Source organism: Pseudophryne corroboree, chromosome 6 (genome assembly GCF_028390025.1).
Source record: "Pseudophryne corroboree isolate aPseCor3 chromosome 6, aPseCor3.hap2, whole genome shotgun sequence".
NCBI lineage: Eukaryota > Metazoa > Chordata > Amphibia > Anura > Myobatrachidae > Pseudophryne > Pseudophryne corroboree.
The window spans coordinates 319,032,424-319,058,792 of NC_086449.1; the positions used below are offsets into that span (position 1 = coordinate 319,032,424).

Genomic DNA, 26,369 nt, shown 5'->3' on the forward strand with positions numbered 1-26,369 from the left:
ACTTAACCTTTTATTTGATAATGTACAAAACAGTGGTGGATCAAGGGCAACAAACCAAAACACAATTATTTTGGTGAACAACACTTTTAGTTTAATAAAAGGAACAAACCAATACATCCCTGGGCTTCGGTTAGTATACAGTATGTTCAAGACTGTATTTCCTCACAGATGTAGGGCGGTCCAGATATGCACATCCCGCATAATAACAGAAGTTAAAGAATGTATTGGTTTGTTCCTTTATCTAAAAGTGTTGTTCACCAAAATCATTGTCTTTTAGTTTGTCGCCCTCAGTCCACCACTCCTTTGTACATTTCATTTCACTTCACACACCTTCATATCTGACTGGGCCAGAGTTCACTCTCTTGGTTTTCTATATATGTAACCTTTTATTTTATCTATTATAAGAGATCTTTGGGGGAAATTCAATTGAATGCAATGTTGAAAAGCATTGGGAATGTAGTTTACTGCACCTAATGCCTGGGGTTTAATCATTGTAACTTGCATTTTCCAGGCACGATGCTGTTAGCACATGCAGTAGGTCCGTAACTAGCATTGAAGCACTAGTTTAGTCAGATGTCTGCTCCTCTGGTCACAGGTTTACCGCACAGCCAATTGAATAGTCCTGGACACTTATTCCCTGCACTATTCAACTTTGCATCGATTGAATTCCCCCGCGTTATGTTTCTATTTTAACTGGATTGTACTTTTACATATTTTCTGTATGCGATTATAGTTAGGTAAATTCATTTCTTTAGATACATGAAATACCATTTATATTATACATATACCTTCTGATTATTGGTGTTGATGATATTTTAATAGTACAATGTAGATTTAAAAATTCTTATGAAAATATGTAAATAAAATACATACAGTACGCTAAATGTATTAATGAAAGTTTCTGCAAAATATTGAGGAGGGCAGATGAAGCAAAAATATACCAGTTTTGGCAGAATTCGATTTCAAGAAGTACACAATTTGCTATCTGTGCATATTAAAGTGTATGCTTTAAAAAATGTGATTATACAATATTCAGATAGTTGCTCATTGTGTTTTCCAGCATCCCTAAAATCTAAACAGGATGTAGTCAGGATCCTGGCAGGCGCCATGACGATGTCACAATCCCACCAGTGAAATAACGATGGACAAAACACAGATGAATGCCAACGGTAAGTAATAAAGTTACAGTTAGCTTTAGGGTTAGGCACTAAGGGGAGGGTTATGCTGTGATAGGGGATAGTTAACATTGGGCTGCCAAAGGGGATGGTTAGGGTTAGGCTGTGGAAGGGGATGGTTATGGTTAGGCTGCGGGAGGGATGGGTTAGGGTTACAAAACTCATCAAAATTCATTGGGATTTTGACGATCAGGATGCCGCTGTCGGGACTGTGACCGTCGGAATATCGTACCCAACCCATTTAAATAACTGTACTATCAGATCATGAGTAAAGCACAATGGTGTTCTTCATTTGCAGAAGTTTTCTGCTTTAGAATTTCTGTCTAGAAGTTCTCGAAATGGTGGGTGAATTGAGTCTGGTCCCTTTTGTTGAGGATCTGGCAGGCTTTATCCACATTTTTTGTCATTCCTGGTGGACCACAGCTGAAAACTCCAATTTTTTTAACCTTAAAAGGAAAACATAATGATTAAATGTATTTTATTCAACAAACATTCAACAAATTATCTATAATAAGAAACTTTATTTATTTTTTTAGTTTAGCGAATACACTTGCAATCCATACACAAGAAGTTGAAAAATTAATTTCTGAAAATCCTACTTCCATCATTTTTCAGGGGTACATTATATAATTTGATTTATACCACTTAAATTGTACAATGTTTTTTTTTACAAGTCTATGAGAGGTGTGGCACCTACCTTTTCCTCACATCTCTGATCAAAGCTCACCAAATTTCCTGCAGTATATACTGCTGCACCTGTGTATAATGCCCGCATGAACCCTTTGGCTCATAGATTGTTGTAAATCTGGCTCTGGTAATAGCCAGTGCCTCCTCAGCCATTTACCTCACCGCACGTCTCTGCTATAAACACAGTATAAACTGTCATTTTCTGCTTCTTAGAGCTTATGTGACATATTCAGATACAATTGGATTTTATTTCTACTCTCTAAAGTACAGTTTTTATCTTAAATGTTCAACAACGTAGTTGAATTTTAAAAATGTAAAAAATAATTTGCCTCATCTAGATTGTGTAGTTTCATAACAATGTTTTGGGATTTTATGATGCATTACAGCAAGTGTTATATGCTATTATTGACCACCATGCCCCCTATAATGACAACATAGCAGGGGGAACATCGTTTACAGGATGCTCATTAGCAATCTTCAAATATTCCCAATCAACACTTGGCGGGATGTAATGGAGTCCGAGATCGCCTGAGATGCGGAATGCTGACCGACCTCAGATGTTTTTTTAAAGGGGCAATCACTTACAGTACAAGGCATGGTTTTGCTTTGTAAATTATTATGCTTTTAAACAAAAGTCAGAGATCGTCCAGCATCCCGCACCTATGCTGATCTAGGACTCCATTATATCCCGCCCAAGTCTTAGAAAACAGTTGTATAAAAAAAGTCAGATTACATACTTATTATTATTATAATGTATTACCAGTTATTTATATAGCGCACACATTTTCTGCAGCGCTTTACAGAGAATATTTGGCCATTCACATCAGTCCCTGCCCCAATGGAGCTTACACTCTATATTCCTTATCACATATACACACGCACACACATTCATACAACGGTTCATTTAGTTGGGAGCCAATTAACCTACCAGTAAATTTTTGCATTGTGGGAGGAAACAGGAGTACCCAAAGGAAACCCACACAATAACAGGGAGAATATACAATCTCCACATAGTTAGGGCCATGGTGGGAATCGAACCCATGACCTCAGTACTGTGAGGCAGAAATGTTTACCATTACACCATCCGTGCTGCCCCAAGCTATACTTACTGTACAGCAGAGGTGTCAAACTCACGGCCCGCGGGCCGCATGCGACCCCTACCGATCCTTTTGTGGCCCACGGTCATGGGTTGGGCAGGGGTCATTTTGCGGCCGAACCACCTTGCTTGCAGCGAGGGCAGGAGAGCGCATCATGCGCCTCTCCTGCTCCTCAATCCAGTCTCCGGCAGCGGCATGGGTATCTTAAATCAGGCGCCTGTTCGTGAGCCAATTAGAGCTCGCAGACCAGCAGCCAAACAGGAGCCAGGAAGCAGATCCCAGGCAGCAGTGATGGTGAGCACATCGGTGACATATGATATCTGGCACTGTGGGGGCATATGTTATCTGGCACTGTAGGGGCATACAGTATGTTATCTGGCACTGTGGGGGCATATGTGTATCTGGCACTGTGGGGGCATATGTGTATTTAGCACTATAGGGGCATATGTGTATCTGGCACAGTGTGGGCATATGTGTATCTGGCACAGTGTGGGCATATGTGTATCTGGCACTGTTGGGCATATGTATATCTGGCACAGTGTGGGCATATGTGTATCTGGCACAGTTGGGGCATATGTATATCAGGCACAGTGTGGGCATATTCATATCTGACACTGTGGGGGCATATGTGTATCTGGAACTTTTAGGGGCATATGTGCATCTGGCACTATTGGTGGCATATGTGTATCTGGTACTGCACTACCGGTGGCATATGTGTATCTGGAACTGCACTACTGAGCACATATTTGTATCTTGCCCCTATATGTGTATAACACACCCATTTTTTTGGCAAGCACGCCTTAGGCGCGCACACATAGTACTACTAAGTAATATTTCCTACTTGCACCACTGCATTAAAGTACATGTTTTCTTCATGATACTTGACATCTCTTTGATTATAATTAATTGTTGGTTTTTCTAAAAATAAAACTTTGAAAATTGCATATAAGACTCTTTCTTTTTCTTGCGGCCCACACAAGACTTAGACCTGGATTTTTCATCCCAGTTGGGATTTTTAGTTTGACATGCCTGCTGTATAGTATGTCAACAATATCTGCAAGGTAAATAGCCAAAGACAATTATATGTGCTATAGCAATAAACAAAGACATAGGTAAAATAAAATCAACATTAATATAAATTAACAACTAGTGCTCACCCAGGTACCTATTTTTTTCTTACTGCAGGAGACACTTTAGAGCAGAGATTCTCAATGTGGTCCTCAAGACACCCCAAAGGTTCAGGTTTTAAATATATCCATGGCTCAGCAAAGATGGTTAAATCAAATTGACTAAGGCACTAATTAAGTCACTTGTGCCAAGCATGGACTGTTGGCACTAATTAAGTCACCTGTAGCCAAGCATCTTAAGGACCACATTTGAGAACTCTGCTTTACAGTAAGTTTGGGTGGAGGGGACTTGTGTTTTTCTGTGTACTTCAACACTGTAAAAGCTAGCATTACATACATGTAGGGCCATCCCTAGGCAAATGGCATATAACCTCCAGAGGGCATCAGCAGGTATCGGGGGAGGGGGGGGGGTCTGGGGTGCTGGTGTATCTTTACTGCACTGGTGGTAGTTAGTGCAAAAACATTTTCTGTTGTTTATTGCAGAGCAGTGCGTGTGATGTCATGATGTCATGCAGCTCCACACCACTGAGACATGGTAGTAGAACCATGGTGGACAGCCAGAAGACTTCAAAGAAAGTAAGTGCTAGAGGCTGGAGAGGCACTGTGTGGGTTAAGGCTGGAGAGACATTGTGAGGGCTGGGACTGGGGAGACACTGTGTGAGCTGGTACTATGTAGACACTGTTTTAGCTGGGCCTTGGGAGACACTGTGTAGTCTGGGGAGACACTATGTGGTTAGACACTGTGTTGGCTGGGGCTGTTGAGACACTGTGTGGGTTGGAGCTGGGGAGACACTGTGCGGGCTGGGCTGAATAGATATTGTGTGCAGCAGGGCTGGAGAGAGACTGTGTTGGATAGGGCTGAATATATACTGTGTGGACAGGGCTGGAGAGACACTGTGTGAGCTGGTACTATGTAGACACTGTGTTAGCTGGGCCTTGGGAGACATTGTGTAGTCTGGGGAGAAACTGTGCGGTTAGACACTGTTTGGGCTGGGGCTGTCGAGACACCATGTGGGCTGGAGCTGGGGAGACACTGTGTGAGCTGGGGCTGAAGAGATACTGTGTGAAGCAGGGTTGGAGAGAGACTGTGTGGGCTGGGGCTGGAGAGAGACTGCATGAGCTGGGGCATGGGAGACCCTGTGAGCTGGTACTAGGTAGACACTGTGTTGGAGACACTGTGTGGTCTAGGGAGACACTGTATGGGGAGACAATCTATGGGCTGTGGAGACACCGTGTGGTATGGGGCTAGAGAGACCCTGTGGGCTGGGGCTGAAGATATACTGTGTGGAGCAGGGCTGGAGAAAGACTGTGTGGGCTGGGGTGAGACTATGGGGGTAATTCTGAGTTGATCGCAGCAGGAACTTTGTTAGCAGTTAGGCAAAACAATGTGCACTGCAGGGGAGGCAGATATAACATGTGCAGAGAGAGTTAGATTTGGGTGGGTTATTTTGTTTCTGTGTAGGGTAAATACTGGTTGCTTTATTTTTACACTGCAATTTAGATTTCAGATTGAAGGCACCACACACAAATCTAACTCTCTCTGCACGTTATATCTGCCCCCCCTGCAGTGCACATAGTTTTGCCCAACTGCTAACAAAGTTCCTGCTGTGATCAACTCAGAATTACCCCCATGTGGGCTGGGGCTGAAGTGATGACAAAGTGATGATACTATATATTCAATTCATTAGCACAGCATACTGTACCATAGAAGTAAAGGGCCCACAATGTTTCCCTGTCACAATGTGCTGCATAAAGGGGGTGATTCAGACCTGATTGTAGATGTGTAGGAGTAGCTCCCAGCCAATGCAGCTCCTACACGCTGGCAGGGAGCTAATCGTCGCTGCCCGGGTCGCAGCTTCTGCGTGTGATGTCATCACACCCCAACCGCCGGGATACGACAACTGTTCTCCCTCTTGGGGTGTCCACGACACCCCTGTAGGGAGAATAAATAGCGTGGCACACATAGCACGCCACCGTGCCCGCAGCGTGGCGAGCGCAGCGTGGCGAGCACAGCGAGCCAGCAAGGGGCTCTTTTGCACTCGCCCCACTGCCGGCATTCTGGCGGTGGGATCCCAACGCTGGTATGATGCTGGGCACTGGGATCCCGACAGCCGGGCAAGTGTAGTAGACCCGTAGCTAGAATACCGTACTTAGTGGGTGATTCAGACCTGATCGTAGATGTGCTAAATTTAGCACATCTACGATCAGCTTCCCTGACATGCCGGGGGATGTCTAGCATAGGGCTAGTCCGTCCCACATGTCAGGCACTACCCCGTCATGCAAGTACAAAAGCATCGCACAGTGGCGATGCTTTTGTACTGTAGGAGCAGCTCCCAGCCAGCGCAGCTCTTGCGCACTGGCAGGGAGCTACTCGACGCTGCCTGGGTAACAGCGGCTGCGTGTGACATCACGCAGCCACCACAGCCTGCCCACCTGCATTGCCCAGATCACGCCCCCTAAACGGCGGTCAAATGCCGCCACCCCGCGCCATCCCACCCTGCGACTGCCTCTGCCTGTCAATCAGGCAGAGGCGATCGCAGGGCTAACACTGCGGCATCGGCGCATGTGCACTTCAGACCGGATTGCTGCTGTGCGAACACGCACAGCAGCGATCAGGTCTGAATTAGCCCCATAGAGCATTGTTAGTAAAGTTATATAGATAGTAAGTTCCACTGGGGCAGGGACTGATGTTAACGGTGACATATTCTTTGTAAAGTGCTCTGAAATATGTGTGCGCTATATAAATAACTGGTAATAAATAAAGTTGGTTTTGTGTTTATGGTTTCTCATTGATATTCATAATGTGCTCACTGATTGTAACATTATTTCACAATGGCACTTTTTGCTTGTCCAAAATTGCCATCAATAAGATTGTTCTTACTGCATTATTTACAATGCCTCCATTTATCCGACCTTTGTATAACCTTGCACTTTTCAGAAATAACATAAAAGGATTAGTTGCAACAGATAATTTGAAAAAACAAAATAAGCTCTTAGTGCTCTATATTCAGCTTGTGGCCTTAGTTCTCTATATTCAGTTGTAATAAAGAAAAGCTTTTCAACAGCAATTCTGTTGAATCATATTATATTTTATTACATTACTAGTTGTTAAAATAAAACAATAAACACGCTGAGAGTTCATTAGCTTTCATTTTTAATATCATTTGTAATAACGTGTTAGGTTTAAACAGTAAATTGTGTTAATTGGACTGGTGATGACTGTAATGATGCATTTCAGTTTTATTCCTAAAATGTAAATGCTAAAATCTCTCACCTCTGGGTGAACTTCCTGTAGAGAGACGAAAAATGGCTCAAATTGTGGTCTTCCGAAATGGGTGATAGACCGTAAACCGGTAAATAAACTGCGATTCAGAACTTTCTGAAAGTGTCGCTCGCATATATACTGAAATTAAAAAAGACAGACACTCTTAACAAATGATGGACATCCTATTTATTACCTGGTAACATATCCTTAGACTACTTTCTTAAGACATTAGCTTAGCCCACAATAATTGCGTAACAGGTGTCCTTAAGAATAAGTAACAAAGATAGTCAGCAACAATACACAGGGCTGCCATCAGGGAGTGGAATTTTCTGTACAGAAAATAAAAACAAGGTGTATTTGAGTGAGTGAAAGCGGAGTGAGTGGATTTGAACCCCGGAAATCGGGTCCCGTGGTACACCAAGTAAGTGGAGGCTTGGTGGCGTGAGGCGGCTGACTTATGTTAATACAGATAGAGATAATAAGCAAATCGTGAGGTGATTTGCAGAGGAGCGTGATATAGAATTGTGCATTGAGAAGTATAGAAATTGTGAATTGAAGTTTAAAGGTTTTGTGTTATGCTCCGGCTGAGGAGCGCAGCTTGTATATTCGACTCCAGTGATCATAGGGTGGATAGGTAACAAGTACCTATACGCTGTGCGATTGGACCTCATGTTTGTGGGTGCGATACGTGATGCAACTTGATACCCCCTTTGCGAGCTTTTGCGTAAACAGAGGTATCACTAGCGCCATGTAGAGCATACGCAAGCGTGATTTGTGTATTGCATAAAGGGAAGTTTTTCGCTGGTCTCTCTCAGGAAAATCTTCAACGGTGGATATTCACTGGAAAAGGTAAGTTACTCCAAAAACTTCCAGTGAATAGAAGCCAGTTAGGGCCTCACTTGGTACGCGGTGGTCACTACTGGAGTGAGTCGTGGTACATCAGCGGAGAAGGAGCGAGTGAAAGCGTTAGGTGTCTTTCACCGTCTATTGTGTTGTGCATTTGGGGATTGCATTTACAGGCAAAAAGTCCGCGATGGGATCCAATTGCACAAGCAGTGGGCATTAGGTAGCTAGGGTTCAGGCTTAAGAATTGCGACGAGAGGGTCAGAATTGTGGCCGAGAGGGTCAGCGAGGTTTATTATGTGTGAGAAATATGGTTCACACACGGAGGCTTTTTGTAATGAATGGGTACATATGACTGCTGAAGATAGGGCATCATTCTCTGGAGTTGGTGAGTTTGATCCTAAGGTATTGCAGGTGATATGTCTAACCAAAGTCATATAAGACAAGAACGGAAATATAAGAACTGTTTGAACTTGTAGCAACAATAAACAAGTAGGAAGAAAAAGAGAAAGCAAGTACACCACCATATGTAGATGTGGAAGCAGTTTCGGCCAGCATACAAACTATAGAAAATAATAAAAATATGAAAAATATGAATGTAACCTATATACGTACTAATGAATGTCGAAGTTTTATTTAGGAGGAGAAGGCGACCTGATTGCTTTCAGCCATTTCTCATGCACTCAGAAGAGTATCCAACAGGTAAAAGAAGAGCAGTAGCCTGCGGGGGAAGTGGCTGAGACCAGTGGAACTGGTAAGTATGGTGTCATTCGTGTACATATATAGTAAAACCCCCTCAAAAAATCAAGAAAGTAACGTCAGAAATGGAGAAAAACCTGCCCGCACATTAGTATTTGCCAGTAGGAAAGCGGACAGAGATAGGGTAAACCCCGGGTATTTCTTTTAGATACCATATAAGAGGTATTCATTCCTAGTAATGCCCCTAGTCAAGATGAGCTCGGAAATGTTTGTTGGACCATGTACAGACCCTTAATGCGGGATGAGAAGGATTGAATGAATACTTTGCATGACCTAGAAGCTTGTTCATTTTTTTTTGGTCTTTTGCAGTAATAGAAAATTCTCCGTCTGGATAAGATCACTGTTAAACACTAATTCGGCAAATGGGAGGAACGAAAGAAGTGCAACATTACTCTTAGACAAAAACTTGCTAAAGTTACGATTGGGCCCCTACAATGCTAAACCCTTTCCTTTCCTTCTTTTTCCTAACAGAAATAGCCCCTGACTAACGTAAGAGAGATTTTGTTAAATGTGAAATACATATATTGTACTCCCGCTCAGGAAGTACAAGGTATGTTAGATACCCTCAAAGACTAATGTTGCATTACACTGTTCTAGATTCATGGAAATTATCTCACAAATACCGGGTTCCCTTTGGACCAAAGATGGACAGGACACTGGATTGATTGCGAATGTAGCCCCAGTAGTAGTACAAATAAAAGGTGGCAGGATAGCTCCAAAAAAAATCCCTCAGTATCCTCTAAAGACAGAGGTAGAATTAGGAGTGTACCCCATCATAGAACGGCTGCTACAGCAGGGCATTCTAGTCAGGACGTCCAGCACAGCCAATAGTCCCATCTTCCCTGTGAAAAAGAGTGGGGGAGGGGTTACAGGCTAGTGCAGGATCTAAGGGGGATAAACAAGATTGTTGAGAATCAATTCCCCATAGTGCCAATCCAGTTGTAATTTTATTAAAATCTTCTCCACCTCTACAAACTCATCTGTCACCAACCTCTATTCTGTTTCTCCACAGTTTACTCTTCATCTTTTGCATTCACACAGGGTGGTACAATACATGGACCTGATTACAGTTCAAACACTACATGCCTGATTGGTCCTTCATAGTTCTGCCCGAACCCAGTATATCTCACCAGCACGATAACACCAGTATTACTGCAGTGTGCCTTGTCATGCACAAAGGGTGGAGGAAGGATGAGAATACTGGTGAAGGGAAATTTTGTATAGACACTGATATGCCTGTTGGTGAATGGCAAACCTGACATTTTCTTTTTCATTTTCTTCTTCTTTCTCTCCTCTAGAGATTTTTTTCTTTCTTTCTTTTTTTTGAGTTATGCTCATGGTACTCTACATTGCAAACACACAACAGTTAAATTAAGATACAAATTTGTGTTCCCTACAGGAAAAGGAGGTCTGGAAGGTGAAGGAATATGGTCAGGAGTCCTCAGGACTTTGGACAGATGGACACGGTAAGCCAGTGGCCCCCAGAGCATATCTCCCAAGCCTAGCTGAGGCGGAATATGGTCTGACTCACCTAGGGTAAGGAAGGTATGTGCAAATTGGTAAGAGCCTACTGGAGGGTGCCAGGGTTCTCTTCTCATGCAGGTAAGAAAACAATGACATGTTTTACTTGCTTGAGGAAGAATATTGATAAGGCAATACCAACAGAGCCATCCCATATCCCTCCTGCAGACCGACCTTTTCAGGTAATACAAATTGACTTCATACAGTTAACACACTTTAGGAATTATTGTTATGTATTGGTGTGCACTGATGTTTTCTCAAACTGGGTAGAGGCATTTCCTGCCGCCACGGATGCTGCTCTGTTTACCGCAAAGAAAATTGCGCAGAAATTTGTGTGTAGATAATGGTACACCTAGGAGTAGGAGCAAAGCTTGAAATTGGACTATTGTGATCATAGACACTGCCACTAGTATTATGTAGCATCAGAACCACTCCCAGATCTTCACTTAACGAATCACCCTTTTCGGGAAAAAAAATTGTGTTTTTTGTGTTTTTTTTTTTTTTTGGAAGACAACCTCATGTCATGATTGATCCGCACAATAATCAGCAATACACCAATGAGGTGACAGTACAGTACCTTATCGAGATGAGCCAGCATTTGAGAACTTGACAAAAGAACTTGAAACTGTTGATTCCTGGTATGCCAAATACTAACTGTCTTGATTGTGAACCAAGAGACTGTGTGATTGTTCTTATGCTCAGGTTGCCTAATAGACAGGTGGGAAGGACCATACCAAGTTCTGTTGACAGCACTATCCTAGTGAAAGTAGCCGAGAGAGAGACTTGGGTCCATGATTCCCATTGCAGGAAAGTCGGTAGTCCGGAAGGAACTCGTAAATGGAGTGAGATCGCAAAAGTATCACCAGAGAGTCTGTTCCATGAAGACTGAGAGGCGGCACTGTTGAACACTACCTGAGCATGCTAAAGGATCACAGAAAGACCAGTCGTTGTAATTGATTTGCTATGAACAAGAGTTGTTTTGTTCTATTTCTCTTTTCTCTCTTTACGGCTGACAAACATTTTTTTTTCAGGACATTCTATTTTTGCGAGGTTTTTCATGAGGAGTCTAGTGTGGGACTGGAACTGGTTCTGGAGGAAGGAGTGATTTCTTTATAGGATCCCAGGATTAGCTGATCACTTTGTTAAAGCCATAGAAAAATCAAAGGTCTAGTAGTTACAGAGTTTGGAGGTAACGTGATAGGCTATTGTCTGAGGAATACTGCATTTGGTAGTTATTGTGACCCCATATTTGAAGATGAGTGCATCTAGAGATGTCATTCTAGCAATAAGGCAGCATTTGACAGACATCCATTGAGTGATTACCACTCACTAGTGGGTAAGGTCTTAAACCAAACGGAATGTTGGATGTGCTCACAGGTACCTCTAAGACGAAAAGATGCAGGATTAGTGTCATATTTTTTTTAGAGTTAGCTGAGGTACTTGAATTACACGGAATGGGGAGGGGACCGGTGGACAAAGAATATAATATAACTAGACCCTCTAGCCTTAAGATCCACCAGTACCATAGATAAATCCTTGGTATGTTTAAATCTCACCAATTTCAGGAAATTGGGAGGTAATCAGGAACAATCAGACAATGGCTATTCACACATAGCAGATAAAGAGCTCATTAATATATGTGGAAGAAATGTTTATTAGTGGCTCTCCCCGAACTCCGAAGGTTTATGTTATCTAGGAAGGACACTACTTATAACCCTTGTTCAATGATTAAACAGACCTACTGTAGCATACGTTCCAGAAATGGAAACAATGTTCAGAAAATGATAGGAATATGTAAATCATGAAAACTTTATATGTCACTTTCACAATTTGTGTCTTCTCCCTCTACCCAGCAGAACCTCAATCGAATCCGAACATCAGTGTACGAAGACGTACGTACATGTATGTGTGAAATGTTAATTCAAATCAGACATTATAGGCCATAGCACTTTCCCAGCATACTCTATAGGTTGAATGTTGTCCCACACCCAACCAGTGGTCCCGTGACTGCCGAGTGCATATAGAGGATGTCTCGTCCTCCTCCCTGTCTTCCCCAAATATAGTCAAGTGTATGATTTGCGAAAGGAATACATACGTGTGTCTAGGTCACCGATTATTGCCTGAAATATTTTTCCTTATGTTAATAATTTATGGCAGTTATTGTTTACTATGAAAGGGTGGACTGTCGAAGTCAAAAATATTACATAGAGAGAACATACAGACTCCACACATTATGAGTCGCCATACTTGCAAATACGCGCAGCGAGCACAGCAATATATGGTAACATACGCATTTACATAGACATGCCACAGAGATAGATTCGACACATATTTCATACAGCACATAATTTGAACATATCAAGTGCCAGACATCATAAAGTTTCAAATTATATATTGGAGTAACGTCATGTATGTGTATCATTGGAAAGAAGCAAGATGGACATGTCGTGTTTGGTATTAAAACAACCATATTAATGTGTATATCAATTTGATGCCTGTTATTAAGTTGTAGCTCATTGCAACAAGTAGATATGATTAAATGTATGAAAGCTAAAGTCACTCTTATTAGAACAATGGATTTCCTGGAAGACAGCATGCCTGACCAGTGGCTATCTCCTGTAATTACACCGTCAAGGCTGGCCCTTGCTTGCATATGAACAGACCAGTGACTCATCATGAATGAGAAGTTCCCTCCCCTAGACTAGTCTGTGCACTCCCCAAACTACATAGTATATAGCTGATTGCAGACACAAGAGCTGGCTGTTCTTTTTGTCCCAGATGATGGTGGAGATGTTGACTGTCCAGTGGCTGCATGACTTTACAGAGAGAGAGAGAGAGTGATATGGAATGGAGAATTTATTTGAGCAAAATATGGTAATTGTATCGCTGGCCATGTATGTATTTGAATTAGTTTGTATTAACTGCTTACTGTGTAAATTGTAACCATTTAACTATATATATATATATATATATATATATGTACTGTACATTGTGATATATTGAATACATATCCTTTTAATAACTAATATATACATCAATGAGCTGTGGAACTCAGATAATGTGTGGATGTATTGTTTTCTCTTATGGGATGCAGTGTTTTGCAATGTATAGCGCACATTCATAGCACATGGTAATAAGATGTGCCAGCGTCCACAGTATATATTAGAGCCGGTATTTTAAATATTTGTTAGAAAGCAATTTGACATTTACAAGTCCTAATTTTAATCTCTAGCAGAGTAGATATGGCTGGTGCTTTGCAAATGTATTTAATTTTTTTTAGAGAATTGCAAAAACATTTTCTATGCCCAGGGGTGTAGCGAGGGTGGCTCCGGTGCAGCGTGAGCTCCAGGCGCTGGAAAAGTTAGAGGGCACACCGCTGCCTGCTCAACCCCTCCTTCTGTCTGCTATACCACGGGCCGCTGTGCAGGCAGCCACAGCGTAGGAGGAGGACAAGCAGAGGGGTGCACACTGACTTGGACTTTGAGACTAGGTAGGGAGCAGGGCTGGTATTCATGTGACCGGCGGTTGGGAGACATCCTGCCCCCTCACTATCCCGATGGTCGGCATGCTGACCAACAGGGACTATTTCCACTCGTGGTTGTCCACGACACCCATAGAGTGGGAATAGAATCCGTGGTGACCGCAGGCCGCAGCGTGGCGAGTGCAGTGAGCCCACAAGGGGCTTGCTGCACTCGCCCCTCCCCGCCGGGATCCCAGCGTCGGTATGCTGCCGGGATCCCGGAGTCCGTATGCTTACCGGCGGTCTCCTGACCGCTGGTCAGACATACTACACCCAGAAGCAGGGCAGATCAGAGGAGACAGCAGAAGACAATGACAGCCAGCACATACCGGAGCTCTCCCAGACTCTTTATCTCTCACTGTCTGCTTGTAGCTGTGCAGCATGATACTTCTGTACTGCTACACCACACTCTGCCCCGGCTGCTGCAGAACCTCTTTCTACCCCGGCTGCTGCAGCACCTCTCTTTGTCCCAGCTACTGCAGCATCTCTCTCTGTCCCAGCTACTGCCGCACCTATTTCTGCCTCAGGTGCTGCAGCACCTCTCTCTGCCCCGGCTGCTGCAGCACCTCTTTTCGTCTCTGCCCCAGTTGCTGCAGCACCTTCCTCTACATTGATGCTGCAGCACCACTCTCTGCCCCAGTTGCTGTTGCAGCACCTCTCTCTGTATTAGAAGCTTCAGAGTAACATGTAAAATCGGCTCTAATGTGGCATAATCCCCCCTATAGCGCACTGTCCCTGTTTTAAACATGATGGACGCCCAAAGGAAATTTTCATCCTGAGCTCCACAAGGTCTAGAACCGGTTGTGTCACCAATTTCAAATTTTTCAATATTTTTTATTTTCAAATGTAACATGTTGCCAATTCAGTACAGGGGAGGGGGCGCTGAAACATGCTCTTGCTCCGGGCACCATTTAACTTAGCTACACCTCTGTGTATGCCATTGTTTACGATTCATTGCAAACACTTCTGATCCATTTGTATTTTGTAAAAACATTATATTGCACATTAAATGTATATCTTACCAGCATGGTTGTGCGAAGGTCAAATTTTTCAGCAAACTGAGTTATGTAGATGTGAACAGATACCATATTATTTTTATCATTTTCCTCTACTTCTCGTATGATGTCTGCCAGCCACTCAAATTGGCGCTGTGTACGAGTAACCCATATAAAGTAAACCTGATGGAACAAATAGTATCTTAAAAGTGATAGGGAGATCCATATATTCTTCACATGCCAACATGCAAACTAACAAGCCAGACAACAAAATGTGCAAAATACTATAGGAACCATTGTTGCAATATTTATACACTGGGGGAATTTGACACCTTAAATTATTATTATTGTTGTTACCAGTTATTTATATAGCACACACATATTCCGCAGCACTTTACACTTTATATTTTGGCCATTCACATCGGTCCCTGCCCCAGTGGTGCTTACCATCTATATTCCCTACCACATGTACACACACACACATTCATGCTAGGGTTAATTTTGTTGGGATCCAATCAACCTACAGTACCAGTATATTTTTGGATTTGCGGAAGGAAACTGGACTACCCAGAGGAAACCCACACAAGTACGGGGAAAATATACAAACTCCACACAGTTAGAGCCATGGTGGGAATCGAAACCATGACCTCAGTGCTGTGAGGCAGTAATGCTAACCATTACACCATCCGTACTGCCCCAAAACGTGTTGCTGAAAGAGGTCTTCATCCACCTTTCCTTCTGTGTCCCTGACACCCCCTACATGTTTTCATTGCTTTGTGCATTTAACCAGAAGCATGCACAGATCATTGAGAACAGTGCATGCTTCTGTATGGAACAGTAAAGAAAGTGTTAAAAATAACAAAAACAAAAAATGTGCAGGTCCCCCCCAAAAGCATAATCAGCCCGGGCTCTTTGAGTTGGTCCTGGTTGCAAAAACATGGGAATTTTTTTTACTAGGGCTTCCCCATATTTAAACAACAGCCCGGGCTCTTGGACTGGTCCTGGTTCCAAAAATAGGGGGGACAAAATAAAGTAGAGACCCCCTGTATTTTTAAAACCAGCACAGGGCTCCACTAGCCAGGAATTAATGCCGCAGCTGGGGGACACATGTATATAGGTCCCTGCAGCCACAGCATCACACACCCCAACTAGTCACCCCTGGTCGGGGTTCCCCGGGGGAGTGGGGACCCCTAAAATAAAGGGTTAATCCCAAGGAACCCAAGGGCCAGGGATGAAGACCGAGCCTGTCCCAACCATCGGTGGGCTGTGGATGGCAGGCTTTTGCTGTGTAACAACAGGTACCAGTAAGCATCCTCCTGCATGTTGGTACTTGGAGAACCACAAGTACTAGCATGCAGAGCATTAAAGGGCCGCTATTACCTGCAGTTCCACAGCACAAGAAATATTCAAATAAAGACACACACACCGTGACAGTAGAATTTTATTAAAACACACTTACACACTCACACATACTTACCTATATCCAATGCCGCCATTCACATCCCCTTCTCCAGTAGAATTCATTAGGGTACCTGTAAAAAAAAAAAAATACTCACCAACAATCCGGTGTAGAACGGTCCTCTTTGGTCCATGTTAGGCATCCAGGGGTTAAAAAAATACAAAAACTAAAAAACCTGGTCCACACAACTGAAGGGGATCCAGTGTTTACACATGGATCCCCTTTCCGTGAATGGCAGGACCCCTCACGACTTCTGTCAGTTTGGGACCTGCCAGCCAATCAGGGAGCACCACGACATAGCGCTCTCCTGATTGGCTGTGCGCTCCTGGCCTGTTAATCAGGTGGAGCGCATAGGCTATAATGGAGAATCGTGGGAACTTTGCAGTCTGCGGTAGACTGCAAAGTTGATTGAGGTCTCACTGATCTGTGCAAGCTTCTGACTAAATTCGCCAGACTGAACCTGGTCGATTATTCTGGCGATTTTTGGTAATGTTTTGTGTGCAGGTGAAAAAACTGCACCCTATTACATTTGCGGTTTTGATTGTTTACAATGGAAAAAAAAAGGTATATGTGATTTTTCCCTTGTGATTTTTTTTTTTAGACGGTAAACTTGCAATTTTGCCTATTACATTTGCGATTTGCGGAAAACGTGCAATTTTGCGGTAAAAAATAGTATGTTCCACAAAATCACATCTATTACATCTGGCCCTAGGTCTCACTGAACTGAGATTCGTTCTGACGCTTAATTGCTGCAGCTGCAGTTAGAATCTTGCTTTGCTCTTTGATGATGCTAATTGGATGTTTCAACCCTTATAGGGAGTCTCCCTGGACACTCTGTTGTGGGTTTTTATCAGTCTGATCCTAATGCATACTTGGGCGTAAGCTCTGATCTGCTCAGCAAAGATCATCTGTCTGTATCATTTGGGAAGCCTGTTTTCTGGTGAAGCTAACCTGGACTATGTGAAGGATCTGCTAAGTACTGTATCTTACTACAGTGATAGGATTTCTGCATATAAAAAAAAAAAGTGTGGCATTTCATATTAGTGCAATTAATTTGGAAAATTCTGAAGATCTATTCAATAGCTTGCTGCAGTGCAAATTACTTGTGCTATTAAAGAATTATGCAATATTTCTCTACAAGGTATCTATTTATGCATGCTGAAAACTTGTTACTACTTATCAATTCATATCTCTACTGACAGATAAACTCATGGCCATATCCAAGCAGGGGTGACAGGGACAGTCGTCCAGGGGCCCCACACATTAGGGGCACCCACACTCTCCCCCTGAGTTGCGCACGCCGCCGGCACTGAAATCGGAGCACAGCATGATTGTGCTGTGTCTCCAATTTCCCCAGTACAAAGCTGCGGCCAGCGCCTCCCGCCGAGGTGCTGCTGCAGATTGCAGTCAAACTCTCGTGGGATTTCACACACACACACACACCTCCACGGCCTCTGGGATCTTTGTGACGTCCAGGAGCTGAGAGTGAGGTGGCGCCATTTCACTCTCAGCTCCTTCCTCAGTGGCACCAGCAGTGTGCGTGTGACTGGCTGGGATTGCAGCACAAGGAGTAGCGGTAGTGTGGTCCGGCGCAATACAACACAAAGCTACACATAGATATATATAGTGCTACAGCCACTGATACTGCAGCGCTGCTTCTGCTACTACTGCCGCGGAGCCGGAGCTCTCTGCTTCTCATGCGTGGCCAATGTGGAGCTACGGACGCCTGGAAAGTACAAGTTAGTGACTAATTAACCTTTGTTCTGCAGAGACAAATTTTCAGCGTAATGTCAGTCGGCGGTCTGTCACTACGCTTACTGCTTTACTGAGTTACAGTATAATTACACAGAGCTTATTGCTCTCTCCCTTGTCAGTGTTATATACATAGGCAGCCAGCTGTACTCCCGGTATAATGTGTACTATTCTGCAGCTGACAGATGACTCTGTGTCATTTCGTCTTTGCCCGTTTTCCTTTCATTGTCTGTGCGCTTCCCTGTGTGTGCCCCTGTATGCATCGAAATAGCTGTTGGATGTAAAACTAATGTATTTGTATTGAAGAATATATAAATAAATCCTCTTCTGCTTTCAACTGAATCGTGAGTGCTGGTTTTTCCATTTTTTTCTCTACGGGAAAGTGAGTGATGATATTATAATACTTTTTGACCTGGCACTACACTAGTGCTTAAATGTAATTTTCTATGTACATATATATATATATATATATATATGTGTGTGTATGTGTAGAAAAAGAACAAAACGGATGGCGCACAGGTGAGTAGATTAAAAGCTTTTACTAGCACAATAGTATTAAGCTCATAAACATCAAGGTTTCAAATCACCGGCTTCAATCGCGATCCTCCACATCAGCACTTTGCCTTCATGTTTTTCAGCTTTATATTGTGTATTACTTTTAATGTCTCTGTTCTGCCGTTATTACAGTTTTGCTATATTTTCTCTCTTTTGTCTTTAGAAACGTATAATTGTGAAGCATGCCAGAATAATGCAGTGCCATCTTACCTTTTTGCACATTATCTTAGAATTCACAGATGATTTGAACACCAAATCTTTCAGAATAGAAGAAAAGGGGGTGACTCCGATTCCTCCTCCAACCAGGACTGAAACTTGAAATTTGTTCCATTCTTGGTGTCCTTCACCAAAGGGTCCATCTAAATATATCTAAGCAGAAGCTTGATTTTAATTTTATTGCCTGTCAAGGTATATTGTTGGTTATTTAATTATGGTCCTAATAGAAGTTTCTATGGCGAAGAATAAAAAATAAAAATGTATTCCTGAAACTGGAAAACAAATGTAAAAATGGTGCTGCGAGATACAAGATTGGTATTAAATACAAGATTGGTTGTGGATACATGGTAATAAAAGCATATAATCAATAATCATAAATGCAGACAAAAATGTCTTGAGTTACCTTTGGATACCCACTGAGGTCAGTGACACTCTGCTGAGAGTACAGCTCTCGCAGGCGGGTGGTCCAGGGCCCTGCAGCTCTGATGTGCAAGCTTAGAGTGTCCTCATGTGGAGCACTGGTTAATGTGAAAGGATGGTATTCGTTTGTCCCTAGAGTCAAGCAGGCAATTCTCACCCACTGTCCAGACTTGTATTCGAAATCATGGGGGCGCTGAAACCTGAGGAAAGTGACATCTACGCAAGAAAGGAACATGTTAAGTATATTTAACACATTTTTTTTTTATTGTTGCACAAATGATATCTAGAACACACTAAAGACCCAGTATACATTCCAAGTCTTTAAGGCTCAACCAGGTAAGGTGTATGATGTTTCAGCAAATACATAACATACTGAAGACAGGGACATTGTAAAATTTCCATCTACAAAATGTAACCGTATAAATGGTACATTTGAGAGATGTTTTCAGCAACAAATTCTAGCCCCAAATTTCAATACAACAAGCATCTTAATCCATTTGTAATTAGCTAAATCCTTAATTCTTTATTGTGTAACTGTCACAGCAGTAACTTTGTGGCCTGAGACAATATTTCTGTGAATGTAACCTACTACAAATACTTATTATAAATCACAAGGCTTCAAAGGTATATATTAACCATTCTATTCAGCAATGATCAACAATAATAAAAAAGAATGCAAAATACCTAAACATTACTTAATGTACTGTGAATGTTAAAGCTTTCTAAAAAAAAAAAAACCTGCTTGATACATTGTATAACATTTTAGGAATATTTTGGTCTCTACAGTGTTGTTGATAGATGCTCCCATTTTGGGAAAATCTATTCCAATAAAACTTCTGTCTCATGGAGAAACATTAATTTTAGCTGGACATTGGGCACGGACGAAAAAGAGAAAATGGAGTCACCTTTGTTGTCACTGTTTGTATCTAGGTTTATTTATTGTTATGTGTGCTAAGAGATGATACTGTATGAAGAATTTCCTGGTCACTTAAAGATATCAAAATGACCTGTGACTCCACATAATTTTCATGGTGCCTGGATGTCCTAGATTTACACAAAATTCAGTATGGAATCATTAGGAGGATAGTTGTCAGGCACAGTTAAAAACATGAGATGGGAAGCCTACCATGGTAGGAGTACTGTACAGTGCATGGGCAAAAATTAGAGAATGTTCTTATGACCAACAATTGGTGCATCTCTGTGCAATACATGGGCATAACTTGGGTAGGGGCAAATTGTGTGCAGTTCTGTTTATTAATTAATTACTGTAATAATTACCAGTTATTTATATAGTGCACACATATTCCGCAGTGCTTTACATAATATATTTGACCATTCACATCAGTCCCTGCCCAGTGGAGCTTACAATCTATATTCCCTATTACATGTACACGCACACACATTCACACTAGGGTTAATTTTTGCTGGGAGACAATTAACCTAACAGTATATTTTTGGAATGTGGGAGGAAACCAGAGTACTCGGTGGAAACCCACGCAAGTACGGGGAGAATATACAAACTCTGCACAGTTAGGGATAGCAATTGCAGTGGTGATCTCTGTACTATTTACTGTATGGTTAGCAGCTGAATTTGCAGCATTCATAAACAGGTGTATGCAACTATAGATGATTCAGAGTCATTTGCAACTCTGCATAACTGTGTGTCAATGAGGTAAATGCATGTAAGGTAAGTTAAGTGAATGCATTTCATGGGCACATAGGCAGAACTGTGGATTATGAATAAATCATGAGTGACATAAGTATCATTGTGACATCATCAGTGACAACATCAGTGCTATAGGTGCTATTATAACATTATCAGTGACATCACCAGTGACATTCTTACCATTGTGACATCGTCAGTGACATCAGTGACATTAGTGACATCATCAGTGACATAGGTTCCATTCTGGCATCATGAGTGTTTTAGGTACCATTGTCACATCATCAGTTACATCATCAATTACATAAGTTCCATTGTGACTTCATCAGTGACATATGTAATATTGTGACATCATCAGTGACATAAGTGCCATTGAGACATCATCAGTGACATAGGTACTATTGTGACAACATCACTGAAATCATCAGTGACATAAATACTTTTTGGGACATCATCACTGACATCATCAGTGACATAATTACTATTGTGACATCAGTTACATCATCAGTGACATAAATACTATTGTGACATCAGCAGTGACATCAGCACTCACATCATCAGTGACATTGGTAGCATTGTGACATCATCAGTGACATAGGTAGCATTGTGACATAATCAGTGACATAATCAGTGACATTGGTAGCATTGTGACATCATCAGGGACATAGGTAGCATTATGACATCATCAGTGACATAATCAGTGACATAGGTACAATTGTGACATCATCAGTGGCATAGGTGCTTTTGTGATATCATCAGTGACATCATGAGAGACTTAGGTACTATTGTGACATTATCAGTGACATCATCAGTGACATAGGTACCATTATGACATCATCAGTGATGATGCACAGATGCAGAGATATGTCTTATTTTGAGAAAGACCTCTTGCACCTGGTACAGAAATATGACTGAAGTTTATTTGTCAGAATTAGAGATGACCTGCTCAGATTTGACTCAAAATCAGGACTTACAATCATGGAGAACCATAATTCTCCCAGAAAGCTCAGCTCTCACAGGCTTTACATTGTATGTATGTATATATATATATATATATATATATATATATATATATACACACATATATATATATATATATATATATATACATATATACAGTACATCCAGAAAGTATTCACAGCGCTTCACTTTTTCCACATTTTGTTATGTTACAGTCTTATTCCAAACTGAACTATCTTTTTCAGATGTGTTCTATCATGTACATAGGCACATATGAAAAAATTGGGCGCACAGTAAGGATTAGAGTTAGAACAGCCCTTTTTAAAAAAAAAAAAGAATTTACTTTCATATGTACCTCAGAAAATAATAATATTATTATCCAAACTGGAATAAATTCATTTTTCCCCTCAACATTCTACATACAATACCCCATAATGACAGCGTGAAAAAAATAGAGTTATGGTAGACTTACCATTGTTAATTCCCTTTCTGCTAGGTACATTGGTTCCACAGGAAAACAACAGGGTGTAGAGTGGATCTTGATCCAGAGGCACCAACGGGCTAAAGCTTCAGGCTGTCCCAGGATGCATTGGGGCCTCCCCTATAAACTCCGCCTCCAGGCACTGAGAGCTGTTTTGTTAACCAGTCTAATGCAGGAGCAGGCAAGAGAGAAGGCAGATGTTAGTCACATAGAACCACATTCTCACGACAGGAGAAGGTACCAGCAGCTAACGCCGTACAACCCAAAGAAGCTAGGTGCGTCAGGGTGGGCGCCCTCTGGAACCAATGTACCTCACAGGAAGAGAGTTAACAATGGTAAGTCTACCATAACTCTGTTTTCTGCAGCAGGATACTGTACATTGGTTTCCACAGGAAAACATTGGGGATGTCCTAAGCAGTTCCTCAAGGGAGGGGACGCGCCTTAGCGGGTATGAGAACCCGGCGTCTAAAGGCAGCATCCTGGGAGGCAGAAGTATCAAAGGCATAGAACCTAATGAACATGTTCACTGAGGATCACGTAGCCGCCTTGCACAATTGCTATGCGGACGCACCATGTCGGGCCGCCCAAGAAGGTCCAACAGATTGAGTAGAATGGGCTTTAATAGCAGCAGGATCTGGGAGTCCAGCCTGTGCATAAGCTTGTGCAATCACCATTCTAATCCATCTGGCCAAGTTTTGCTTATTTGCAGGCCAGCCACGTTTGTGGAAACCAAACAGTACAAAAAAGGGAATCTGACCTCCTGGCAGAGGCAGTCCTCTTCACATAAATATGGAGAGTCCTTACAACATCCAAAGAACGCTCTTTGGAAGACAAGTCTGAAGAGATAAAGGCCGGAACCACAATCTCTTAGTTAAGGTGAAAAGATGACACCACCTTAGTTAAATAACCCGGTTGAGTTCGTAGAACTGACTGGTTACTGTGAAAAATCAAATAGGGTGGATGACAGGACAAAGTGCCTTAGTCTGACACCTGTCTTGCCGAGGCAATAGCCAGCAAGAACTGGACCTTGGCCGTGAGCCAGTTAAGGTCCGCTTTCTCAAGAGGTTCAAATGGAGACTCTTGCAGGGCTTTTTTTAGTACAACAGTTAAATCCCATGGAGCCACAGGAGGGACATAGGTATGCTGAATCCAACGTATGCCCTTAGTGAAAGTGAACATCAGGTATATACACAATTTTTATCTGAAACCATATCGACAAGGCATATATGTGAAACTTGAGGGAGGCCAGACGGAGACCTAAGTCAAGGCCTTGTTGCAGAAAAGCCAGATTTCTGGATATTCTGAATGTAAAGACATCATAATTCCAAACCCTGTGTTTAATCTGGGCAGAGGCCAGTTTGCAGGCTTTCAACATAATCTGGATAACAGCCTCAGAGAAACCTTTGGCCCTCAGGAGTGATGCTTCAAGAGCCACACCATCAAAGCCAGTCTGGCTAGGTCTGGGTAGAGACAAGGGCCCTGCCCGAGGAGGTCCAGGTGCTGAGGAAGTAGAAGGAGGTTCTCTGTCGACAGACCCTGCAGGTCTGAGAACCAATGCCTTCGAGGCCACGCTGGGGCAACTAGAAGTAGTATTCCTCCTTCTTGTTTGAACTTCCATAGTAGCCTGGGCAGGAGTGACACTGGAGAGAACATGTAGGGCAGCCAAAAGTTCCATGGAACCACCAGTGCATCCACGAATGCTGCTTGAGGATCCCTGGTCCTTGATCCGAAAACCAGAACTTGTAATTGTGTCGAGACGTCATTAGGTCTACGTCCGGTAGGCCCCATCTGTCCACTAGGAGTTGAAAGACTTCCGGATGAAGACTCCACTCTGCGGCGTGCACATCCTGGTGACTGAGGAAGTCCGCTTCCCAGTTTAGGACACCAGGAATGAACACTGCCGATATGGTTGGCAGATGGCGTTCCGCCCAACAAAGGATTTTTGACACTTCCATCTGATGCGATATGGCAAAAGGTATATGCAGGTATGCATCCTGTATATCCAAGGATACCATATAGTCTCCGGGTTCCCTAGCCAGTACAATGGAGTGCAGTATTTCCATGTGAAACCTGGACACTCTTACAAACTTGTTCAAAGATTTGAGATTTAGTATAGGCCGAAATGACCCACTGAGTTTCGGACAGAAACAGGGTCGAAGATTAACCTATACCTCTCTGGGACTGAGGTATTTGCACAATCACTCTTGTACTCAGGAGGTAACTCACCACAGTTTGTAGAGTTTGCACATTTAACAGATCCGAAAGGGAGACCGTAGTGCAAAACTGGCGAGGGGGATGTCTCTTGAACGAGACAGAGTACATGTGAGAGACAACTTCCAGTACCCATGTAACCTTACACACTATTGCTGCAGTCATGCCAAACAGCCTTTTTCAACTCACTTGGTCCCATGTAACTCGGCTTGCGCTGAGCATAATCTTCAGTCGAATGTGCATCTTATTCACAATGCTATGCAACAAACCACACATCACAAGACTACACTGATTAATTTAATACACAACAGTTTACATCTGTATGTAAATAAATCTGAATCTATGGGGGTCATTCCGAGTTGATCGTAGCTGTGTCATTAACACTGACATGTCAGTGCCACCCCCAAAGGCATCGCACAGCGGCGATGCCTTTGCACTTCAAGAGTAGCTCCCGACCAGCGCAGCTTTAGCGTGCTGGCCGGGAGCTACTCGTCGCTCCCCGGCCCGCAGCGGCTGCGTGTGACGTCATGCAGCCGCCGCGGCTTGCCCCCCCAACGGTCCGGCCATGCCTGTGTTGGCCGGACTGCGCCCCCTAAATGGTGGCTTAATGCCGCCATCCAGCCCCCTCCCGCCCAGCGACCACCTGTGTCTCAGAGGTGATCGCTAGGCAAAGACGGCTGCCATGTGCCGGCGCACTGTGGTGCTGTCGCATGCGCAGTTCCAACCCAATCGCTGCGCTGCGACAAACTGTTGCGAGCAATCGGGTCGGAATGACACAATATACGAAGTGCTATTATGCAGCGGACACAGCATTTTTCATGCCAAGTTCTGTTAAGCTTCATCTGTGAGTTTGTACATATTTAAAACGTATTCTCATGCGGTTAAAGTTACAGCCTGGTGTCTCTACATACATACTGTGTGGTGTGAATGAGATGCAAATTTAGAGAAAAAGTTGCTATGCTAAAATGCTCAGAGTGGCTCACTCACGCCAGGCGTCGCACACTGCATGGCATACTGAGGCTAGGAATATGAGGACAATCTTTACAGTACTTTGTTTCCACCATTTTTAGGACCATGAACAAGACATATGGGGCCAGATGCTGTGGCTTGCGAGATTGCCGGATCTCCGAGACTCCGGCCGAACTGGTACATTTTTTTTTAAAGCAGCAAATATTTACAAGGCAAAACCTGGTTGGTTTTGCCTTGTAAGCGTTTGCTGCTTTTAAAAAAACGTACCAGTTTGTCCGGAGTCTCAGAGCTCCGGCCGTCTCGCAAGCCATTAGATCCGGCCCATTCTCTTCAGCACACTATGAAGCCACATGTCACATCAGAATTCACAATAACAAATAATAAAATAGACTAAATCTGGGTATATTCTACCCGAGAATGTGTACCTTCTTTTGATGTCTAAAATCAGATTGGAAGGTCGGGAATGATATAGCATGTGCAGGACATGTTATATTGTTCACCTGATCAGGAGCATTATGAGCATTAATCAGCTAACAATGCTCTAATGCTCCTGCATACAATCTATCCAATTATCTAGCTGATTAGCCTGATAATTAGAAAAAAAATGTGCATTGGGGGTAATTCCAAGTTGATCGCAGCAGGATTTTTGTTAGCAATTGGGCAAAACCATGTGCACTGCAGGGGAGGCAGATAT

The 26,369-nt window shown here is 42.8% G+C and overlaps 1 protein-coding gene across 1 annotated transcript in view; it reads right to left on the bottom strand.

The window, feature by feature from the left end:
- Window positions 1-265: 265 nt before the first annotated feature.
- Window positions 266-26,369, bottom strand: part of LOC134934547 (dual oxidase 1-like) — a 435,381-nt gene continuing 409,277 nt past the window's right edge. The window contains exons 29-33 of the mRNA XM_063929968.1: window positions 19,375-19,607; window positions 18,966-19,124; window positions 15,017-15,172; window positions 7,361-7,489; window positions 266-1,621 (exon numbers count right to left, since the gene is read on the bottom strand). Coding sequence (XP_063786038.1) covers window positions 1,499-1,621; window positions 7,361-7,489; window positions 15,017-15,172; window positions 18,966-19,124; window positions 19,375-19,607 — 800 coding nt within the window. The 3' untranslated portion in view covers window positions 266-1,498. The remainder of the gene's footprint in view (window positions 1,622-7,360; window positions 7,490-15,016; window positions 15,173-18,965; window positions 19,125-19,374; window positions 19,608-26,369) is intronic.